The sequence below is a fragment of the Entelurus aequoreus genome, linkage group LG05, assembly GCF_033978785.1.
Source record: "Entelurus aequoreus isolate RoL-2023_Sb linkage group LG05, RoL_Eaeq_v1.1, whole genome shotgun sequence".
NCBI lineage: Eukaryota > Metazoa > Chordata > Actinopteri > Syngnathiformes > Syngnathidae > Entelurus > Entelurus aequoreus.
This window is the reverse complement of record NC_084735.1, coordinates 67861895-67886342: the sequence shown is the minus strand read 5'-3', so window position 1 is coordinate 67886342 and position 24448 is coordinate 67861895. Positions and strand designations below refer to the sequence as shown.

Sequence of the window (24448 nt, the reverse complement as noted above, 5' to 3'; positions counted from 1 at the left end):
TAAATAGGTCTGAAGTAGGGCTGGGCGATGTATCGATATACTCGATATATCGCGGGTTTGTCTCTGTGCGATATAGAAAATGACTATATCGTGATATTCGAGTTTACGTTCTCTCGCAGCTGCTTTTAGCTGCAGGCATTACACTACAGGCTTTTCTCACTCTTTCTAGTCTCTCCTTCTCAGAGACTTAAACAAGCGCACCTGCTTACATACGTCACATACGTATACGCCTTCGTTGAGCAGAGAGGTAGCAGCATGGGTAACGTTAGCTGTGGTGCGAGTGGTAATACGAGAGAAAGAAGGTGCGCATCTGGTAAAAAATGAAGGAAGAATTATTTCCTAAGAAAAACAGCACGGGGTCCATCGTCTGGCGGTGGTTTGGCTTCAAATGGGAGTATGTCGAACAGACAATCGTAATTTGTCAAGTGTGGGGCGAAAGCGTTGCTACAAAAAATAGCATTACTGCTAATATGTAGCATCATTTGAAAAGTCACCAGCTAGAGAATGAAGAGTCCTTACTCCGCATGTCAACATCTCCGTTTGGTGCCACACCAACAAAATGCCGAGGCAACCATTTCCACATCAACACCGTATGAAAAAAAATAGTCCACGACATAAGGAGATAACGTCCGCCGGAACCTACCACATAGCGAAGGACGTACACAATTTGATTTCCTATTATGCAGCTCATTTTTATTTGACAGTTATTGAAATATCTTGTGTGACATCATGCACAGAAGTGCACTTTATTTGTTTTAAACTATTGTAGTGGTGTTCTGTACAAAACGTGCACTTTAATTTAGTGTCGTTTTGATTTGTCATCTTAGTGACATCATGCAGAAAAGTGCACTAATAGCTTGTTTTAAAAATGTCTCCGACAATCTTGCACTTTCTGTTTTGGAAATGACATGAATGTTTGTGCTACTGCTTAATAACTGTTTAATAAATACAGTTTTGGTCAATTGCACTTAGTTGTGATTTCCCTCTCTGCATGAAAGTTTAAAATGAGCATATATTAATGCAGTATGAACAAGAATGTTTTAATGTAGACACATAGAATCATCATACTGGTGTGATTATATGCATCAAGTGTTCATTCAAGGCTAAAGCGAAATATCGTGTATCGTGATATGTCCTAAAAATATTGAGATATTAAAAAAAGGCCATATCGCCCAGCCCTAGTCTGAAGCTTTTAAAAATGTGACACATTGAAAAAAAAATAGCTTACTTTTTGTATGTGTCCGTTTCTTGTCTCTTAATACCCTTAGATCCTGATTTACACAAATCTAAATACCACAATCTATAACATAGCGTGTACTGTTGTTAGTATGCGTGTTGTGTGCAACTTACTAAGACTGTGTGTGCAATTGTAAAGTGGTGCAGACTGCCTTATTTAAATGAGGATTTTGTGTGTACTATACTGGGCATTACCACGGAGACACAATCTTTTACAGCACATTTACTGCGGCATTTTGCTATGTTTTCAAACAAGCAGGAAACAGTTACCACTTGTTATGGGCATTTTAGAAGCAGTCGCGCAGGCCATCTATATCGAAACCACTTTTTGGATTTCACGCCTTATTCTGCTCACTTAACAGACGCAATCCACTTTGCACACGTTTAGTAGATCGGAAACCTTTGGTAAACCAGGCCCTTAGTTTACACCTGGGTTGAATAGGTAAAGCAGCTTAATCAAAACAAATGCATAAACTTCAATCTGGACGTGTTGTTTCGATTTGTAAAGGCACTATTGACTACAGAATTGAACTAAAGTACATGTGCAGCCAGGTCAGAATTGATCAATCACAACAAGTTGAATGTTACAGCATAGTTTAGCTAGTTAGGTTACAAAAGCCTGTTTAAAATTTAAATAATTATGGACTTCAAAAAGTCTTCAATTTAATTTGTTGAAACTTGTAAATACCCTATTTTCTTATTTTTGTTATTTATTGTGGTCATTTTGAGCGACTGCAAGAGTGACGGAAACATATAATTATTGTGTATTCAATAATACTAATACAGTAGTAGTAGTAGTAGTACTAATAATGGTAAATACATATCAATACTTGGTAATAAAATGGTAATGGTTTAGTCAAGTATTACCATTTTTTTCCTGAAATGTATTACTACAGTATTAATAAATGTTAGACACTGTTTTTTTACCAATTTATTTGACATAAAAATATTATTCATACTAGTAGCTGCTCAGTGGCCTAGTGGTTAGAGTGTCCGCCCTGAGATTGATAGGTCGTGAGTTCAAACCCCGGCCGAGTCATACCAAAGACTATAAAAATGGGACCCATTACCTCCCTGCTTGGCACTCAGCATCAAGGGTTAGAATTGGGGGTTATATCAACTAAATGATTCCCGAGCGCAGCCACCGCTGATGCTCACTGCTCCCCTCACCTCCCAGGGGGTGGAACAAGGGGATAGGTCAAATACAGAGGGTAATTTCACCACACCTAGTGTGTGTGTGACTATCAGTGGTACTTGTGTAACTCTAGTAGTAGTAGAATACTATACTATGTTAAAAATAGAGAGCAGAAAAAAAGAAATATAAGTGATGTAATGTGATCAAGGGAACTATATTGTACTTTTCTGCAGGCTTCATTAGTGTGTAGTACATAAAGGAACAGTTAAAACAAGTCTTTAGAAATAAACCCCTAAGGAAAAACATGAATACTTTCCACTATTGCATTGAAGCTTTGTTCTTAGCTTAGTTGCTATTTCAGGACAGAGGTTTATTTTTGGGTGCTACTAGTAGGTTCCCAAAATGCATGTCTGTTCATCAGTTTTACCACATGGTGTGTGTGCCCGTGTGTGTGCTATATACGGCAACAAAAGCTTTTTTCTGATAATGACACACTAGCTTGCTTGGCTTCTTCCTGGTCAAATCCCAGAGGGATGTGCTCCTCTTTATCCTCTGCTCTACATTTCTACACACACACACTTTGACATGGCACAGATGGTCACTTACTATGAGACATGTGAATATATCGTTTGGCTGTGTGTGTGTGTGTGTAGGGAGAGTTGGAATCGATATGTAAATGTGTGTGTGTGTGTGTGTGTGTAGGCGCAGTGTGTCAAATAAGGTTAGAATAGCTTCACATTGCCAATATGTGTGGTTTGGGAGTGGGTGCGTGGAGGGTCATGTCTGTGGGCGGGCGAGTGGGTGTAGACACGCTTGTTGAAGGTATTTTATGTACTGTATGTATGGAGATACATCACCCGAGGGCAGCGTTAATCACTTTCATCAAACTGGTCACTCTATTAGGTACACCTACTACTGTACTTTGCTGGAGGTGGTCGGTATAAAAATTTAGCGATGTATTGTTTGGTGATTTTATTGTTTTGCTTTACAGAATTGGAGCCAATTTCAAAATGCCGAGGCCAGCTCTGACTGCGTCCCGCGAGACAGCTTCTATTGTCATGTTTTGTTACTGTTTACAAATTCAGGGAATTATTCCCTGGAGGTCCTTAAAACAGAACGCACATGTCATAAAGATCTATGACTGTTTTTTTTTTTTTTTTTTAGTTGGTTCTTAAAAACAGCACATAAAGGATCTAAAACTATCGTAAAAATATAACTTTTTTGCTATACATTAGCTATTTCACAGGTGTCAAACTTAAGGCCCAAGGCCAAATCTGGTAACCTGACTCTCGCCAGATCCTTGTAGTTCGCTGAGCTCCACACAAGGATCTGGGCTCGAGGGCAATGCAAACTCCTTCAAGATAGCAAAAAATAATGAACCAGGCGGGATTTCAAGCGACTGTTTGATTCAAACAACAATGGCGGCTGTTCCCAATGAAGCCTTTTATTCGCATATTCTCTTTGCACAAACGACATCGATCGTCCACTGACATTGCTGCGTTGTTTAAGTAAAAGTTCTCTAACTTTTTGCTCTGTCGTTATCCAATATGTCGGCTGTTCTGTTTTGGATTTCCCAGCGTCGCTCTCATCAGCGTCACGGGTTGATTTGGATGCGAGTGGTTGAAGTAGCACGTCATCCAAGATAACAGACAAGTGGTTTATCCAATCACATACAATGATTTTCTACAAGGCCCCGCCTTCTGAAATACATCTTCTATTGAGAAGTCCCAGATCCTTGTGTGGAGCTCAGCGAACTACAAGGATCTGGAGAAAGTCAGGTTACAGATCTGGCCCACCACACCATTTTATGTGGCCCGCTAAAGCCTGGAAATAATATGCGTCTATGAAGTGTTTATCTTTACCTACTAAATGTATTTGTTCTTTTCATTTTGATTGAAAGAAAATACATATAATTGTGTTCCATATTATCCAAATTAAGTCACAAATATAATGTTATCTGCATTACAAACATTTTTTTCTTAGAATAAAATAATTACTGTATTTTTCGGACTATAAGTCGCAGTTTTTTTAATAGTTTGGCGGGGGGTGCGACTTATACTCAGGAGCGACTTATGTGTGAAATTATTAACATATTACCGTAAAATATCAAATAATATTATTTAGCTCATTCACGTAAGAGACTAGACGTATAAGATTTCATCGGATTTAGCGATTAGGAGTGACAGATTGTTTGGTAAACGTATAGCATGTTCTATATGTTATAGTTATTTGAATGACTCTTGACCATAATATGTTACGTTAACATACCAGGCACGTTCTCAGTTGGTTATTTATGCGTCATATAACGTACACTTATTCAGCCTGTTGTTCACTATTCTTTATTTATTTTAAATTGCCTTTCAAATGTCTATTCTTGGTGTTGGGTTTTTATCAATTACATTTCCCCAAAAAATGTGACTTATACTCCAGTGCGACTTATATGTTTTTTTCCGTCTTTATTATGCATTTTTAGCCGGTGCGACGTATACTCCGGAGCGACTTATACTCCGAAAAATCCTGTACTGAAATATCTGCCTGACTTATTTATGAATCTGTAACAACAATGTTGTTCATGTTTATAATGTAATGCTGTTTACATTTGTATCAATCTATGTTGGAAAGTAGTTGTAATCTGTAATAATAATGATAATGGATTAGATTTATATAGCGTTGTTCTAGACACATAAAGCACTCCACAGAGAACTGCGAACCAATAATTTATTCACTCCACATTCCCACTTGGTAGTGGTAAGCTACATTTGAAGCCACGGCTGCCCTGGGGGTAGGCTGACGGGAGCAAGGCTGCCTCCGACCACCACCAAACATTCATTCACATTCATACACCAGTGTGAGCGGCACAGGGCGTGAAGTGTCTTGCCCAAGGACACAACGGCCATGACTAGAATGGTGGAAACTGGAATCAAACATGGAGCCCTCATGTTGCTGGCACTGCCGCTCCACCATCTAAGCCACACTGATAATGAAGTATTAATTTTGTGATTTCCTACTAATGTAACAAATATTATATTATCGTACAATACAAAGGTTTTTGGTAAAACAAGAATAAATATCTGATCTACTTATGATTTCTAAGCAGGTATCCATAAAATTGTAAAAAAACAAACAAAAATGTGGCTGCTCGGTCGGCAGAATTGTATAGTGAAAAAACAGTGGAACCGTTTTTCTCTTTCTAATAAAGCACCGCAAAAACAACAATTACAACCACATATTGATAAAATTCTGGCTGTTCAGTCGCCAGAATTGTACCGTGAAAAAACAGTACCGTTTTCTATTTACAGTAATACACAGAAAAAACAACAACAACCACAGATTGTATGATACAAATCTGTCTGCTGTGTCACCAGAATTTTACTGTAAAAAAACAGTGGTATCCTTTTTTTCCATTTACAGTAATATGTTAAAAATTATATGATAACATTCTGGCAACTGAGCTGCTAGTCTACTGAGCAAGTACAAAATAGATAATGATCAAATGCAAATAGACTATTATAATAAAATCATTCTCATACATTTATATTCATATATTACTCACAGTTACACAGTTACCCGTCTGAAGGCAGCCATAACTGCGATGTGGCCCCCTTTAATGAACACAAGTTTGACACCACTGTTTTATTTGATTAAATAAAAACATTGTCATCGCAGGGCCAACACAGATTGGCCCCCTGGCTCTTAACTTTCAGAAAATATGACACCCACAACAGTTTGAATGGTCCTTAAAATAGAGTTATAAACTGTATCCTGAGGTTATTTTTGTATTTCATCATGTTTTTAAAAATGTAAACGGATCTGTCCAGTTAGTTTTTATAACATCAAATTGTGTATTCATAAAATATGCATAAATTGAATTCTTAAAGTCCCACAATATGGGTGCATTAAAAGTTCATATCCTTCGACTTTAGCATAATTTTATGCTATATATATATATATATATATATATATATATATATATATATATATATATATATATATATATATATATATATATATATAGCATAAAATTATGCTAAAGTCAAACAGTAAACAGTAAACTTTATTGCCCATATGGGCAAGTTGTCAGGGGATCTAATGGATTGCAACACCAAATGTTGGAAGCTATGCCTCTCTAATTATTGAAGTTTTATCAGCAAAACACATCCAACAGCTTGTGTATGAGTAGGAAATATGAGGAAAAGTTATCTTTATCCTCTGTATTTTTTTCTCTAATTTTGAGAGAACAGATGTCTTTTTTAAAAACCTTGAGAAGAAAAAAACTTCCTTCTTCATGGACATAATACTAACCCTCAACACCCCAAAAAAGAGCCAGCATTATACATTTTGAAAGAATACTCAGAGCCAACAAGCCATCAGGCAGCGACAGACGCGAGAAGTGTATTTACAAAACCCTAAACCTGTGCAGTTGGCACGTTGGGTAATTCGTAAATAAAAACAGAATACAATGATTTGCAAATCTTTTTCAACTTATATTCAATTGAACAGACTGCAAAGACAATATGTTTAATGTTAGAACTGAGAAACTTTTTTTTTGTTGCAAATAATCATTACCTTAGAATTTAAAGGCAGCAACACATTGCAAAAAAGTTGGCACAAGGGCATTTTTACCACTGCATTACATGGCCTTTCCTTTTAACAACACTCAGTAAACGTTTGGGAACCGAGGAGACCCATTTTTGAAGCTTTTCAGGTGGAATTATTTCCCATTCTTGCTTGATGTACAGCTTAAGTTGTTCAACAGTCCGGGGTCTCCGTTGTCGTATTTGACGCTTCATATCTTCATGGGAGACAGGTCTGGACTACATGCAGGCCAGTCTAGTACCCGCACTCTTTTACTATGAAGCCACGCTGTTGTAGCACATGCAGAATGTGGCTTGCTGAAATAAGCAGGGGCATCCATTAAAAAAGGCGTTGCTTGGATGGCAACATATGTTGCTCCAAAACCTGTATGTACCTTTCAGCATCTATGGCGCCTTCACAGATGTGTAAGTTACCCATGCCTTGGGCACTAATGCACCCCCATACCATCACACATGCTGGCTTTTCAACTTTTGCGCCTATAACAGTCTGGATGTTTTTTTTTCCCTCTTTGTTCCGTAGGACACGACATCCACAGTTTCCAAAAACAATTTGAAATGTGGACTCGTCAGACCACAGAACACTTTTCCACTTTGCATCAGTCCATCTTAGATGAGCTCGGGCACAGCTAAGCTGGCGGCGTTTCTGGGTTTTGTTTAAAAAATGGCTTTCACTTTGCATAGGAGAGTTTTAACTTGCACTTACAGATGTAGCGACAAACTGTAGTTACTGACTGTGGTTTTCTGAAGTGTTCCTCAGCACATGTGGTGATATCCTTTACACACTGATGTCGGTTTTTGATGCAGTACCGCCTGAGGGATCGAAGGTCACAGGCATTCAATGTTGGTTTTCGGCCTTGCCGCTTACGTGCAGTGATTTCTCCAGATTCTCTGAACCATTTGATGATATTACGGACCGTAGATGGTGAAATCCTTAAATTCTTTGCAATAGCCCGTTGAGAAATGTTGTTCTTAAACAGGTCGACAATTTGATCATGCATTTGTTCACAAAGTGGTGACCCTCGCCCCATCTTTGTCTGTGAATGACTGAGCATTTAATGGAAGCTGCTTTCATACCCAATCATGGCACCCACCTGTTTCCAATTAGCCAGTTCACCTGTGGGATGTTCCAAATAAGTGTTTGAGGAGCATTCCTCCACTTTCTCAGTCTTTTTTTTGCCATTTGTGTCATCTTTTTTTAAACATGTTTCAGGCATCAAATTCCAAATGAGCTAATAATTGCAGAACATAAAGTGTACCAGTTTGAACGTTAAGTATCTTGTCTTTGCAGTGTATTCAATTGATTATAGATTGAAAAGGATTTGCAAATCATTGTATTCTGTTTTTATTTACAATTTACACAATGCGCCAACTTCACTGGTTTTGTGTTTTGTATTATGTTTTAATTTTTCTGTGAATAAGCTAACCGAGCATGTCGTTCCTATTATAATGTGACTGTATAATGTTAGCATTGTAGCTAACACAGCTATGCTACTGTTGCTAATGTTTGTGTCCTCCTGCCCTTAATGTTACATTGTTTTATGATATCTATTTTGTTGGAAAAGTGAATGTGTAAAAGTGGATAAAGCACATAACACATTGTTTTGGAGGGGCACACTGCCATAGACAAGCACAGCTCATTAGTATTAAAGGGGCCTTATAATTGCAAAATAGGGCTGGACAATTAATCAAATTTTGACTTAGATTTCATTATGGCTTTTCAAGATCATGAAAATATAATAATCCGAAAATAAACGATGAACGTGCATGCAAATTCCGGAACTTGTAAAAGTCTAAAAGTTTGAGCTTTCACCATTGCTACTTTCTATTTTACATAGCGCGTTAATGCCTAATCAATAAACACTGAAATCAATAAAAGAAGTAAGGCATATAATTTCTGTGTTGTCGTAACCTCAGACTAAGTCACAAAATTGGCCAACAAGTCGGAATCTGCTGATAATTGCATAATAATATCAGGGAAATTGACAAACATGTAAGTGCAATGTTGTCATTGTGAGGAAAAGAAACATTTGTTTGGGAAAGTAATGTGTCCGGGCCCGCTCATTTATCCGCAAAACACACCCTGAACTAAACAATGTTGAGACAGCCACTGTGACACGGCCACTTTGAAACAGCGACTAAACTATGAAGCTAAAGCTAACTAGAACAATTAGATACACCCACAAGACATCTTATCTGCTTGTGTTCTTGGGAACATCATCAATGTAGGATCAATGTACAAACAGCAGTCGTAACTTGAAAGGCTCTCTTTTTTTTACAGCCTCAAGTCACCTCTACTGATCGAGCTCAGGACAATAGCACAGCACACTTCCCACCTTCACAATAATAGTGCGGTGCGGCAAACTCTGTCTGACTGCGCTAACAAAATAAAGGTTTCCAAAACGAGTCGCTTCGATTCAACCAACATATTTTGCCTTCGTTATGTCAGCGGATATTTCCATATATGGGCAAAGTTTCTCAGAAGAGCTTTGCGTGAGTCTGCCATTTTGTCCAGTTGTAACTCAAAGGTGTAGTCAAAAAGTTACTTATTTTTCTCTATCATGTTGTGGGGCAGACTGGCTCGTACATGCTAAAATCTTCGTATAGTTCTAACTTGTATCTGTGAGTAGACTAGATATGGAAACGCAAAAAACTACAATCTGGCTGACGGGGTGTAGACGTAGTCGAAGGGGCCTTGGCCTGCAGGAGGACATATGCACATAACTAAGACCGCCCACAATACAGCGCATTCTGAAGTGACAGTCAAAAAGTAGCTTGATGATGGTCTGTAGAACAAAATCTATGCACAATTTCGACCAAAGAAACACCATTACATGTTACGTAGACCAGTGATTCTCAAACTGTGGTTAGCCGGCTCTAAATACTTAGACTTAGACAAACTGTATTGATGCACAAGGGAAATTGTTCCACACGGTAGCTCAGTTACAAAGGATGGAAAGGATAAGGATGGAAAGGATAATGCACACAATGGCGCAACAAGAGGGCAAAAACAAAAGGTATAAAGTAGACTAAAAATGTACCATAGTAGCAATATAAAATATAACATATATGTAATATTTACATATTATATATACAGTATATAATATATACTGATATACTGAATATATATATATATATGTAATATATATATATATATATATATATATATATATATATATATATATATATATATATATATATATATATATATATATATATATATATATATATATATATATATACTGTATATAGGCCACCACAGGGCTGAGGTTGCTGAGGTAGTTAAAAAGCTCCTCGGTGGCAAGGCTCTGGATGCTGTGGGGCTGTCTTGGTTGACAAGACTCTGCAGCATCGCGTGGACATCGGGGGCGGTACCTCTGGATTGGCAGACCGGGATGGTGGTTCCTCTCTTTAAGAAGGGGAACCGGAGGGTGTGTTCCAACTATCGTGGGATCACACTCCTCAGCCTTCCCGGTAAGGTCTATTCGGGTGTAATGGAGAGGAGGCTACGCCGGATAGTCGAACCTCGGTTTCAGGAGGAACAGTGTGGTTTTCGTCCTGGTCGTGGAACTGTGGACCAGCTCTATACTCTCGGCAGGGTCCTTGAGGGTGCATGGGAGTTTGCCCAACCAGTCTACATGTGTTTTGTGGACTTGGAGAAGGCATTCGACCGTGTCCCTCGGGAAGTCCTGTGGGGGGTGCTCAGAGAGTATGGGGTATCGGACTGTCTGATTGTGGCGGTCCGCTCCCTGTATGATCAGTGTCAGAGCTTGGTCCGCATTGCCGGCAGTAAGTCGGACACGTTTCCAGTGAGAGTTGGACTCCGCCAAGGCTGCCCTTTGTCACCGATTCTGTTCATAACTTTTATGGACAGAATTTCTAGGCGCAGTCAGGGCGTTGAGGGGATCTGGTTTGGTGGCTGCAGGATTAGGTCTCTGCTTTTTGCAGATGATGTGGTCCTGATGGCTTCATCTGGCCAGGATCTTCAGCTCTCACTGGATCGGTTAGCAGCTGAGTGTGAAGCGAAGTTTCTTCCGCCGGGTGGCGGGGCTCTCCCTTAGAGATAGGGTGAGAAGCTCTGTCATCCGGGGGAGCGCAAAGTAAAGCCGCTGCTCCTCCACATCGAGAGGAGCCAGATGAGGTGGTTCGGGCATCTGGTCAGGATGCCACCCGAACGCCTCCCTAGGGAGGTGTTTCGGGCATGTCCGACCGGTAGGAGGCCATGGGGAAGACCCAGGACACTTTGGGAAGACTATCTCTCCCGGCTGGCCTGGGAACGCCTCGGGATCCCCCGGGAGGAGCTGGACGAAGTGGCTGGGGAGAGGGAAGTCTGGGCTTCCATGCTTAGGCTGCTGCCCCCGCGACCCGACCTCGGATAAGCGGAAGAAAATGGATGGATGGATGGAAAAATACTTTTTGGTTTTTGTCCATAGTCGGTCACATATAATTTTTCCAACATCATAAATAATTCTAACTCTTCCCTAGAGTAAACCACCTTACACATGCATTATCATACAAGTTAAAAAGGCACACTCCTACCCTTAAATATGTACAGTATACTGTGTAAGGGACAAGCGGTAGAAAATAGATGGATGAATGGACTCTTGTTTAAAAAAATAACCAGTCTCTTTGCAGAATCGTGACTGCATGACGACTATTTCTACTCTCGGTCGCACGATATTTTTTCCCTCCCTTTTCTTCTCACCTCCCTCCTACATATTTTGGTGAAAGCAGTCATTTTCTATGAAGCGTTCCCCGCCTACTCAGCTCTTTTCAGTGCAACTCTCTTACGCACACAACACAAAAACAAACCCCCTCCCTCCCGCCCCCCGCACATACAGTACATATGCATCTTGGCCCGGACCAGCTCTTCCAGTGTACCCTCCCTCCCCCTCCCCGAATCCACTAGATATTCCCTTAATCTATGGCCGTTACATAATCTGCAGCAGCAGCATCACAGGGGCGACTACTGGCTGTCACTCTCTGTGGTTATCACACAGTAACAGGGCAGGCGGGGAGGATGGGAGAAGAGGATGGATACTCAGGCTAGATGCATAGATAAGTCACTTTAGAAATGGATGAGCGTGTCCTATGGATGCGGGATGCATAATACTCCAGATTATGCCCCAGCGTGTGCATATACATGCGAGAGTGTATATGTGGTTGAGGGTCCGTGAGCAGCAGATTATACGTGGACGCTCACTCCAGCGCGGATAAAGTGGAGCGTTTAAGCGCACGCGTGCCGAGTACGGGCAGTATAAGCAGTAACCGATCGAATTAGAAGAGAAACAAGTAGAGCTCAAGTTGCTTGTTGTTGGTGGAGGGGATGCAGGGATGTGTGAGACTCCAGCAAGGCTGTCATGAATTTCTTATGAATGAAGTGGAAGACTGTGGGGCCCAAACATTTAGTATTTCTGCCTGCACAATCTACCGAGTGTCAAAAAGGAGCTTTTGAGAAAATGTACCAACAGCATATCATACTCTGTCTGGACTATTTAAGTGCTATCAAAGAACTGCCTATCTATATATAACCCACCTGGTTCAGTCCCTGCTTTTTCAGTTTTGTTAGGGACTCGAACACGGGTCGTCCGGCATGAGAGACGAGCGTGCTTGCAACCGAGCTAAAAGCCCGAGCTATCAACCCGATAGCTAGCACTGCTCTTGAAGTTGTCAGAGAGTGAGGTTTACCACATACACATGGTCCAGCCACACTGGCTAGCCTCTGTTACTCTCACCCCCAGAAACCACACTCTCATCCGGGTCACGGCACCACTGTAACCCACCTGGTTCAGTCCCTGCTTTTTCTGTTCCGCCCGGGAATCGAACATGGGTCGTCCGACATGAGAGATGAGCATGCTAGCTACCGAGCTAAAAGCCTCTTAAGGTTGTCAGGGAGTGAGGTTTACCAACGTACACAAGGCCCAGCCACACTGGCTTACCTACACCTGTGGTCAAAACTTTACATACAGTTGTAAAGAACATAATGTCATGGCTGTCTTGAGTTTCCAATAATTTCTAAAACTCTGATTTGTTTGTGATAGTGATTGGAGCACATACTTGTTGGTCACAAAAAACTGTTATCAATTTATTATGGGTCTACTGAAAATGTGACCAAATCTGCTGGGTCAAAAGTATGCATACAGTGTTCTTTTTGACACCGCAGGACACTACTGAGTGGTACCTCAACTTACGAGTACCTTAATTTACAAGTACTTTAAGATGGAAGCTTTTTCTCAGCTTTTTTTTTATGCTTTAAATTGGGGGCATTATTTGAGTTATGAGCATTTCCACTGCTGTTTGGAGTGTTTTTTTTGTCCAGACTCGCAGCCAGAGACCGACACAATCCTGCTCTCCAACCACCGGAACTATGATAAATTAGTGAGAAGCAGAAGAAGCGGATGACAGAATCAGAAAAACAAGCCATTAAAAACCTTTTCTACCAGTTTCCCGACTAATGCACTGTCTTGACTATTTCAGTGTTCTCCAAATTGAATTAGAGCTGCAACAAACCCCGGCCGAGTCATACCAAAGACTATAAAAAAAATGGGACCCATTACCTCCCTGCTTGGCACTCAGCATCAAGGGTTGGAATTGTTGGTTAAATCACCAAAATGATTCCCGGGCGCGGCACCGCTGCTGCCCACTGCTCCCCTCACCTCCCAGGGGGTGAACAAGGGGATGGGTCAAATGCAGAGGACAAATTTCACCACACCTAGTGTGTGTGTGACAATCATTGGTACTTTAACTTAACTTTAACTTTAACTTTAACAACTAATCCATTCAATTGATTAAAATCGATTATAAAAATAGTCTGCGATTAATTTAGTCATCGATTCGTTGGATCTATGCTATACGCATGCGCAGAGGCTCCTTTTATTTTGTATTGTTGTATATTTTTTATTTTTTTATTTTATTTGTTTTAATAAACCTTTATTTATAAACTGCAACATTTACAAACAGCTGAGAAACAATAATCAAAATAAGTATGGTGCCAGTATGCTGGTTTTTTTCAATAAAATACTGGAAAGGATAGAAATGTAGTTTGTCTCTTTTATCCGATTATTAATGGATTAATCGAAGTAATAATCAACAGATTAATCGATTATCAAATTAGTAGTTAGTTGCAGCCCTAAATTGAATAATAGCAAAGTATGTCCACACATGTATCTACTGTGACATTAGACAAGTGCACTCAGCCAAGAACGCCCAAGACAGTTCATAACATTTTTTGGACAAAATGTATCTAGATTTTCTGAAAATCAACCTTTCACAACCAGAAAGAGCGAATTAAAGAGGACCTGCTATGCAAAATAACCTTTTTTACCAATTGGTACCTGTTTTTGTGTATTTGGGATCTACATAAATCCTGTAAAGTTGGAAGCATTGGCGGAGATATTTATTAAACAATCTTGCCTTTCTACTTATCTCCTCCAAACGAACCGTTTGGAATTTGCAGAACTTGTGACTTTTTTCCAATATGTGACGTCGGCGAATATCTCAATATATGGTAGACCAGGGGTCGCCAACCCGTCGTTTGCGATCGACCAGTCGATCTTTGGTACCGTACCTGTCTATCACGACAATATTATAATAATAAATATTTATTGAAATTACATCACTGACACCCCCAACCTATAGTGTGATCAATACAACAACAGCAAACCCCTGAACACTACCGCACGTCTCTCCTCTCTCTCTTCAGCCTCTCATCCCGCAGCTCAAGACACCACGGCCACATCCCCCCGAGCACAGCCGCACACTTCACCCGCTCGTCTCACAAACGCGCATAGAATGAGGTGCACAAAAATCATCGAGCTGCAACAATGCATTAAAGCTGACTTTCGCAACAAATTGGACATTTTATAGCATCCAACATCAAACAACTCTTCCCTCAACCACAACCATCATCACTTGCCTGCGACAAGAGGCTAACAAACCAAATACTAGAGCCCGTGAACATTGCTCCAAAGTACGGATTTTTGTGTTGATTTATACATACAAAAGTAAACGAAGACATATGTAAAGGCAGTAATATATGTTAAAACAAGACTTCCCCGCTTATCCCCTCTGTATCACACAGGAAAAACCCACCAGGTGAACAGCGGGTATTACAACTTCCCGCGCTGACATAAGACAGTCATGTGACTCGTGTGCCTTATGTGACCATAGGATGAACAATTATAGTACATAATTAAGACTATAGTGGCCATTAACAGTTACCTTCTACAGCTGGGGTGGCCAAAATGGTCCGTGACTCCTTTGTCATTGGCCCAAGGAACGTTACAGAAAAAATAAAAAAACATGCGCAAAAAAATATACGTATATATGTATATGTATATAGATATAGTTTGGACACACATTTTCATTCACAACACAACTGATGGTCCCAACCCTATTGATAAAGCAAAAAAATTCCACTAATTAACCCAGATAAGGCACACCTGTGAATGAATACCATTTCAGGTGACTACCTCTTGAAGCTCATTGAGAGAATGCCAAGAGCACTGTTAAAAAAAAGAAAGTTGAGAAAACGCACATTTTCAAGGCAACAAGATTTTTGCGTTTTCTCAACTTTTGACTACTGCTAAATAGTGAAATACGATTTGCAATTGTTGGACTAATTATAGTTTTCAAGTCAGTCAGACTCAGAAATAAGGTTTCACTATGTTTAACTACCAAAACAGTGTCTGGCCAGCAGTAGTCAAAAGTTGAGAAAACGCAAAAATCTTGTTGCATCATGTTGCCTTGAAAATTTGCGTTTTCTCAACTTTTTTTTTTACAGTGAGTGTGCAAAGCAGTAATTAGAGCAAAGGGTGGCTATTTTGAGGGATCTTTGGCTCAAAAACGTTGGTGACCTCTGTGGTAGAGGGTTACCTAAAAAGCTTTTCGGGGTCCGCCATTGTAGTCCGATAATTATCCATCCTCTCGTTGTGTGGCAGACTGGCTTGTACATGCACATGTATCCTCCGCTGTTGCCATTTCAAATACAAAGCGTATAGTTCTAACTTATATCTGTCAGTAGACTTGATGTGGAAGCGCTAAAAAACATCAAAACATCTTTGACATCTTAAAATGTGCATCCATCTCATTACCGAACCATTGTAACGAAGAGGGAATAAATTATCACAGACACTGTGACACATGGTGAAAACTAACCCAATCACGGGATTTGGTTGTCATGTTATTTTAATGGAGAAAACTTGTGTTTCAGAAGAAGTATAAGTGTGTTGACAAATAGATCACTTAATCTATCTTAACAAAAAGTGAGTAAATAACAGGAACAGAAAACACACCTTAAATCCCGCCTACTGTAGATGTGATAGGTATGAATATATACAGTCGCGATCAAAAGTTTGCATACACTTATCTGACCACAGAACTTTACTCCAGAAGGTCTTATCTTTGGCCATGTGATGTCAGATGAAACACAAATTGAGCTGTTGGGCCACAATACCCAGCAATATGTTTGGAGGAGAAAAGGAGAGGCCTTTAATTCAAGGAACACCATTCCTCCCGTCAAGCATGGTGGTGGTAGTATTATGCTCTGGGCCTGTTTTACTGTCAATGGAACTGGTGCTTTACAGAGAGTAAATGGGACAATAAAAAAGGAAGATTACCTCCAAATGCTTCAGGACAACCTAAAATCATCAGCCTGAAGGTTGGGTCTTGGGCGCAGATGGGTGTTCCAACAGGACAATGACCCCAAAAACACGTCAAAAGTGGTAAAGGAATGGCCAAATCAGGCTACAATTAAGGTTTTAGAATGGCCTTCCCAAAGTCCTGACTTAAACATGTGGACAATGCTGAAGAAACAAGTTAATGTCAGAAAACCAACACATTTAGCTGAACTGCACCAATTTTGTCAAGAGGAGTGGTCAAACATTCAACCAAATGCTTGCCAGAAGCTTGTGGATGGCTACCAAAAGCGCCTTATTGCAGTGAAACTTGCCAAGGGACATGTAACCAAATATTAACATTGCTGTATGTATACTTTTGACCCAGCAGATTTGGTCACATTTTCAGTAGACCCATAATAAATTCATAAAAGAACCAAACTTCATGAATTTTTTTGTGATCAACAAGTATGTGCTCCAATCACTCTATCACAGAAAAATAAGAGTTGTAGAAATTATTAGAAACTCAAGACAGTCGTGACATTATGTTCTTTACAAGTGTATGTAAACTTTTGACCACGACTGTATGTGGCAATGTATACGTGAGAACCAACCCCAACTGGAATGTTTTGCTAGCATCAAGCCAAACAACCTAGTAACAACTAGTTAGCTAGATGATAACAAACACAATTAAATTTTAATGCCTAGAAGACAAATTCTGAAAAGCCTAATATTACAATTTTGCATGAAAAACTGAAAAAGTCCTCTCACTTCAAGTTCAGCCATCTTACTCTAGGGAAGACTACGTAGGAGAGCTCCGATCGTAGTTTTGGAAAGGTGTACAGTAAACCGCAGCTAAGCGAGATGCAGTGAGTGTGACAACTGGCCTGTGTGACAAGCGACCCCGTTCTCCCCTCCTCCTGCAACATTTGGAACCATACCAATGTACACTAACATTGATTTTACCATAAGACATCAGCCCAGCAACCTCAGCCATTACTGCTCCAAATCTCTCAAACAGTACATTTCTGGAAAAACTATTACAAATTGTGATTTTCCTTTAAAAAAAAGCCTGTCATGACCAAACAAATGCGAAGTGAGTGACACAAATGTGTGTTGGCACGCAGCTAAACAAAAAACATTTTGTGTTTCTTTTTTAGGAGGGTTAAACATGCTAACAATGTATTCCTATGACAAACGGAACAATTAAGTGTGCTTGACCACAAACCCATCAATTGAAATCTGCCCAATATATCCTTCTTATCTGCACATCTTCATATAATTCATTCTTTTCACCTCCAAAAATAGTGAATTAAGTGACAGAACACCATGACATGTATGTCAAAGCAACTTAATTTGACATCTTTCTTCCTGGCTAACAAATAGTTTTTTTTGGCAAAACAACAGCCACCTCTTGCTCCCCCCCCCAAAAAAAATATCTGGTGTAATAAAAGCAAGCAGCAAATCATGCACTGCAGTGTTTCCCATAAACTGCCAAGATACCTGTGGCGGTGGGGGCGTGGCTATGGGCGTGGTCACCATGACATCATCAAGTCATTTGCATAATTTACTACAATGATATGATTTTCTCTAAAAAGGCTCAAAAAATGTATACTTACTAATTAATAATAACAGTTTTGTTTTAAACGTCCGTCCATCCATCCATCCATCCATCCATCCATCCATTTTACAATATAATTACAACACTTTATGTACATACTTATATACAGATTTGAACAATAAGTTATTCACTGAAATATATTTATTAATTGTGGTTCTTACACAAAATATATCTTATAAAATATAAAAGCTAAAATGTCTCTTAAAGCTCTGCCCCTTTAATTAGTGCATACTAAATAATTTAACTTTAGCCTACCACTACAACCATATTAGCAACATAAAGTGAAACAGAGGCAGAGGCGTCCTGCCACAGTCAGTAACAAATAAACAGAAAACAGTAGTGGTCAAATACAAATAAGGCAACAAGAGAAGTATCCTACACTTCTCTTTCGTAAAGTAAATCTGAACAGCCTATATGGGCATCTACATCAACTATATGATTTGCCTGAGAAGCTGGACAGGACAACAAAAAAAAACAACTTAATTTTTTGTAATTTTTTTATTTTTTTTAATTTGTGGCGGACGTAATTCTTTCGTGGCGGGCCGCCACAAATACATGAATGTGTGGGAAACACTGCACTATCTTGACTATTTCAGCGTCATTAAAGTAATCCTCCTACCTCGTAAACAGTTTGACAAACATTTGGTCCGTCTTCTGTTGATGCTCAGCTAAACACCTTTTTTCCCCGTTACAGAGTATTTTAGGGTTTTATAAATATTCCAGCAAGCAACATATCATCAATCAATCAATCAATCAATGTTTATTTATATAGCCCTAAATCACAAGTGTCTCAAAGGGCTGCACAAGCCACAACGACATCCACGGTACAGAGCCCACATAAGGGCAAGGAAAAACTCACAACCCCAATGGGACGTCGATGTGAATGACTATGAGAAACCCCCCCCCTCTAGGGGAAACCAGATGCAATGGACGTCGAGTGGGTCTGACATAATATTGTGAAAGTCCAGTCCATAGTAGATCTAACATATCATGCACTATCTTGACTCTTCTGGAGCCATTTAAGAAATCCTGTGGCAATCAAAACCGTTTGACAGACATTTGGCTTGTCTTTAGTTGATGCTCAGCTAAACAAAGGTCCCCTTTTGTTTCCCGTAAAAAAATATTTTACGGTTTTGGGAGACATTCGAGCAATCAGCATATCATGCACTGTCTTGACTACTCCAGCGTCATTAAAGTACTCTTGTGGCAAGCAAAATAGTTTGACAGACATCTGGCTAATTTTCTGTCGACGTTTAGCTAAACAAAAGCGTTTCCTGTAAATTGTATTTTACAGTTTTGGAAACACTCGAACAAGCAGCATATCATGCACTGTCTTGACTATTCCAGCGTCAGTAAAGTACACTTGTGTCAAGCAAAACTGTTTGACAGACATCTGGCACATTTTCTGTCGACGTCTAGCTGAAAAAACAACAACTTTTGTTTCTTGTAAAAATGTACTTTACGGTTTTGGAGACATTCCACCAAGCAGCATATCATATACTGTCTTGACTATTGTAGTAATTTTGTGGCATCCATCCATTTTCTACCGCTTGTCCCTTTTGGGGTCGCGGAGGGTGCTGGAGCCTATCTCAGATGCATTCGGGCGGAAGGCGGGGTACACCCTGGACAAGTCGCCACCTCATCACAGGGCCAACACAGATAGACAGACAATATTCACACTCACATTCACACACTAGGGCCAATTTAGTGTTGCCAATCAACCTATCCCCAGGTGCATGTCTTTGGAGGTGGGAGGAAGCCGGAGTACCTGGAGGGAACCCACGCAGTCACGGGAAGAACATGCAAACTCCACACAGAAAGATCCCGAGCCCGGGATTGAACCCAGGACTACTCAGGACCTTCGTATTGTGAGGTACATGCACTAACCCCTAATCTTGTGGCAAGCAAAATAATTTGACAGACATCTGGCTCTTGTCTGGCTTTTGTTGATGCTTAGCGACACGAAATTGACCTTTTGTTTCCCTGTAAAAAATATATTTCACAGTTTTGGATACCATACCATACTATACCCACTTTATAGGGCGCAGCATATCATGCACTATCTTGAGGGTCAAGTGCCCTCAGACAATTTTGCTCATTTTCACCATTTTTTTTAACAAAAACGTAACTTAAAGTTCCAAAAATAAGCCTGTCATGACCACACCCAGAGCAGAAAGAATCCATAGAAAAATTCAACTGTGAAGCTTTTGCGTAATCCTGCTGATTAATTAGCTAACTAACACAAACGGCGATCTAAGCAAACACCATTGGCAGAGTAAAATATAAAATATAATGTATGAAATAAATCTGTTAAAGGACTACTGTCTTTTCTAATGTCATTTCACTTGACATTTGTACATTTGTCTGTTTGATTGGACATTGACACACGCTAATTTCGGTGAGTAAGACACTTACCAAGGAGACCTCTCCATCACTTCCTGCGGCGGCAGCTGGGGTGGCAGCTGCAGCTGCGGCCTCTTGAGCGGCCGCCTTCATGGCCGCCGCCTTCCGCAGCTCCCGGTTGGCTTGCAGCGTGGAGAAGTAGTTGACTGCCGCAAACTCGATGAGGGCGGAGAAGACGAAGGCGAAGCAAACGGCGATGAACCAGTCCATGGCGGTGGCGTAGGAGACTTTGGGGAGGGAGTGGCGAGCGCTGATACTGAGCGTGGTCATGGTCAACACGGTGGTGATACCTGCATACAGGAAAATGCTGCTGTTGTCATGTTACCACGGTAACCAGATTGATGTAATTAGGTGCACATAAGGTTTTTTTGTTTTTTTTCCAGTGACTATATTTGTGTTTCATTGAATCACCATAATGTCAAGACAGGTGGCATTTGAGCTAAGTGTGGAGTGCCAGAATGTCACTTCAGGGGTAGCTAATCTGTCCATGACACAATCAGCCATGCAGTGGCCAAATTGGCACCACAATAACACAAGCTAAATTATCTGCAGAATAGAGATGGATAGTGAAATTTTGGCATTTGAAAGATAAAAAAAAACATTTATTTTTGCATGAAGGCTGTTTACTTTATTATTTACTTAAACATTTTTTCCTCCCCAAAAAATAATCAAATTCAATTCAAAGAATTGAATTGAATCTAATTAAATACAATTATATTAAATTAGATTTAATTTAATTGGCAGTTGGCAGCTTTGATAACATACATGATAAGTAGGGCTGTTAACGATCAGGGTCTTAATGCTGCTGATTCCAATACCGATCATCCATAAGTGAGTTTGGCCGATACCGATATCAATTATATGGATTAACTGTAAATTGTATTCTATTGACAGTTCAACAATATCAACACAATATTTAAAGTAGTTCATTTTATTGCATACAATTGGGTGTAGCCCTACTTCTGCCCAAATGCAGCTGGGATAGGGTCCAGCACCCCCCGCGACCCAGAGAGGGACAAGTGGTAGAAAATGGACTGGCTGGATGTGTATCAATCCGAGTGTGTGCATTCAGATTTGCGTACGTGTGTTTTAAATTGTCTGTCTGTCCCTAATCAGAAAGAACCCTCAATCAGCTGTGACTTTTGCGAGACTTCCGCCGTATACGACTTGAGCGTGCGCATCCTGATTTGTGAGCGTGTAATACAATCTGCGCGTGCGTATCTGAGGTGTGCCTACAACCTAACCAAACATGGCAGACCCCACGCAATTTAAACCAATCAGAAACAACGCACAGCTTAAGTGCGTGAACGAGAGACGCCAAAACCCGCCTTACGTTGTTTCTGATTGGTTTAAATTGTGTGGTGTCTTCTGTGGTTGGTTAAATGTAGGCCCAGTAGATCGATGGCTTGGTCTGACTCTGACATTAGTTATTTTGATCAATCAATCAGAGTTACTCGAACTACGGCAAGCTGCGAAAACCAACATTAATTATTGTAAAAATAATTAAAATGGGTCTATTTGACTTTAAAACAAAAATAAAGCCAAAAAAAACTTTTGACCTGCTGATTAACCACGCTAGCTTAAGGCACTAGCTAAGGGAGTGCATTTCCTATGTCGCGTAGACAAGTTGCCGTGGTGGCTCGATAGATTTCCTGTAGCGAACAGCCATCAGTGAATAAATTAAAGCTAACTTTAGCTGCCAAAAAAAACCAAAAAAAAAAACCTTAGGGCTTTTACAAAATGTGCACATGTAATATTTTACTTGGAGTAGGTCAGGAATAAGTCATATTGTAGGCATGGGTTAACCTGACTCTCGCCAGATCCTTGTAGTTCGCTGAGCTCCACACAAGGATCTGGGACTTCTCAAAAGGAGATGTATTTCAGAAGGCGGGGCCTTGTAAAAAAATGATTGTATGTGATTGGATAAACCACTTGTACGTTATTTTGAATGACGTGCCACTTCAACCACTCACATCCAAATCAACCTGTGACGCTGATTGGAAATCCAAAACACAACAGCCAACATATTGGATAGCGATAGAGCGAAAAGTTGGAGAACTTTTACTGAAACAACGCAGCAATGTCAGTAGACAATCGATGTTGTTTGTGCAAAGAAAATATGCAAATAAAAGGCTTCATTGTGAACAGCCGCCATTGTTGTTTGAATCAAACAGTCGCTTCGGCGCTACGTCACATCTATGAAATCCCGCCCAGCGATCCTGATTGGTTCATTATTTGTTGCTGTCTTGAAGGAGTTTGCATTGCCCTCGTGCCCAGATCCTTGTGTGGAGCTCAGCGAACTACAAGGATCTGGCAAGAGTCAGGTTACGCATGGGTAGCCATGTTTTTCCCTGTTCTGGTTACTATCTACACTTGATGCCATTATTATTATATTGATTTTTTTTACAAAATGTAAGCAATGTAATGGAAATTACACATAAATGTTATCTTAGGGATACAAGTTTTGGGCATACGAGCTGTCTCTCGGCTAACTGTTATGCTTTAGGTTGCGAGCAAAACTCCAGGTGACGAGCCGCACCACCACTAAATGTCAGTGATCACCGTAAAAAACAGAGCTGGGCAAATATTTTGACTCGGGGGGGGCACATTGAGAGAAAAAATGTGTCGGGGGGGCCAAGGTGTATGTGTGTATGAATTATATATACACATTTAGCAGTAAAAATCTGATGTATGTATTAAGTTAGTAGCAAAAAGAAAAACCCTGTTTTTCTGAAAAAAACATAAAATATGCAATTCTTTCCCCAAAACATTTTCTATGCAACTGAATGCAAAGTCCACTATATAATATTTGCAAATTAATTCTTTATGTAAATACTTGATGCTGCTCTTTTATCCTGCACTACAACGATCTAATGAAATTACCGCAATTTCCGGACTATAAGCCGCACCTGACTATAAGCCGCACCAGCTAAATTTAGGGGAAAATACAGATTGCTCCATATATAAGCCGCACCCAACTATAAGCCGCAGGGTTTTGATGTGTAATTACCGTAGTATATAGGGGTTCCTGCTACCACGGAGGGGATTGTCGGGACAGAGATGACTGTTTGGGAACGCAAAGCGTCCCATGTATTAACAATAAATCTTTCAATCATTCAATCAAACTTTCACATCTTTGACATGGCGAACAGCATTCGTGCAGAGTACAAATAATATAACGGTGCAAAGTAATACAAAGTGCTCGCCTGTACGTTATCAAAATAACCAGCCTACCGGTATATGAAAAGTCAGTCTTTAATCATTGTGTCATCGTCTTCCTCCTGCGTACTAAAACCACCGAAATCGTCTTCGTCGGTGTCGGAGAAGAACAGGCCGTAAATAAGCCGCACCCTTGTATAAGCCGCAGGGACCAGAACGAGGGGAAAAAGTAGCGGCTTATAGTCCGGAAATTACGGTAAATGTTGTTCTTATCTGTACTGCAAAGTTCAAAATTGAATGACAATAATAAGAGTGGCGTGTGGGTTAAATTGCGTATATATACCGTATTTTTCGGATTATAAATCGCAGTTTTTTTCATAGTTTGGCCCGGGGTGCGACATATACTCCAGAGCGACTTATGTGTGAAATTATTAACACATTACCGTAAAACATCAAATAATATTTTTTATCTCATTCGCGTAAGAGACGATGCAAATGTCAGCAATCGTCACACATACGTCAAACAATAAGAATTCGGCGGGGGCTGGTCATGGCAGAAGTGCATTGTGGGTCATGGGATGCTAACTGCTACTACGGTATGTCCGTAGCTATTAAAATGGCTCATTTCAACATTGGCGGTAACTTATAAAAACTGAGAAGGGCTGAACAAAAATGGCACCGAAAAGGA

The 24448-nt window shown here is 40.2% G+C and overlaps 1 protein-coding gene across 1 annotated transcript in view; it reads right to left on the bottom strand.

Moving 5' to 3' along the window:
- gabra6b (gamma-aminobutyric acid type A receptor subunit alpha6b) overlaps positions 1-24448 on the bottom strand; it is a 76688-nt gene that overhangs the window by 31565 nt on the left and 20675 nt on the right. The window contains exon 9 of the mRNA XM_062048718.1: positions 20614-20891. Coding sequence (XP_061904702.1) covers positions 20614-20891 — 278 coding nt within the window. The remainder of the gene's footprint in view (positions 1-20613; positions 20892-24448) is intronic.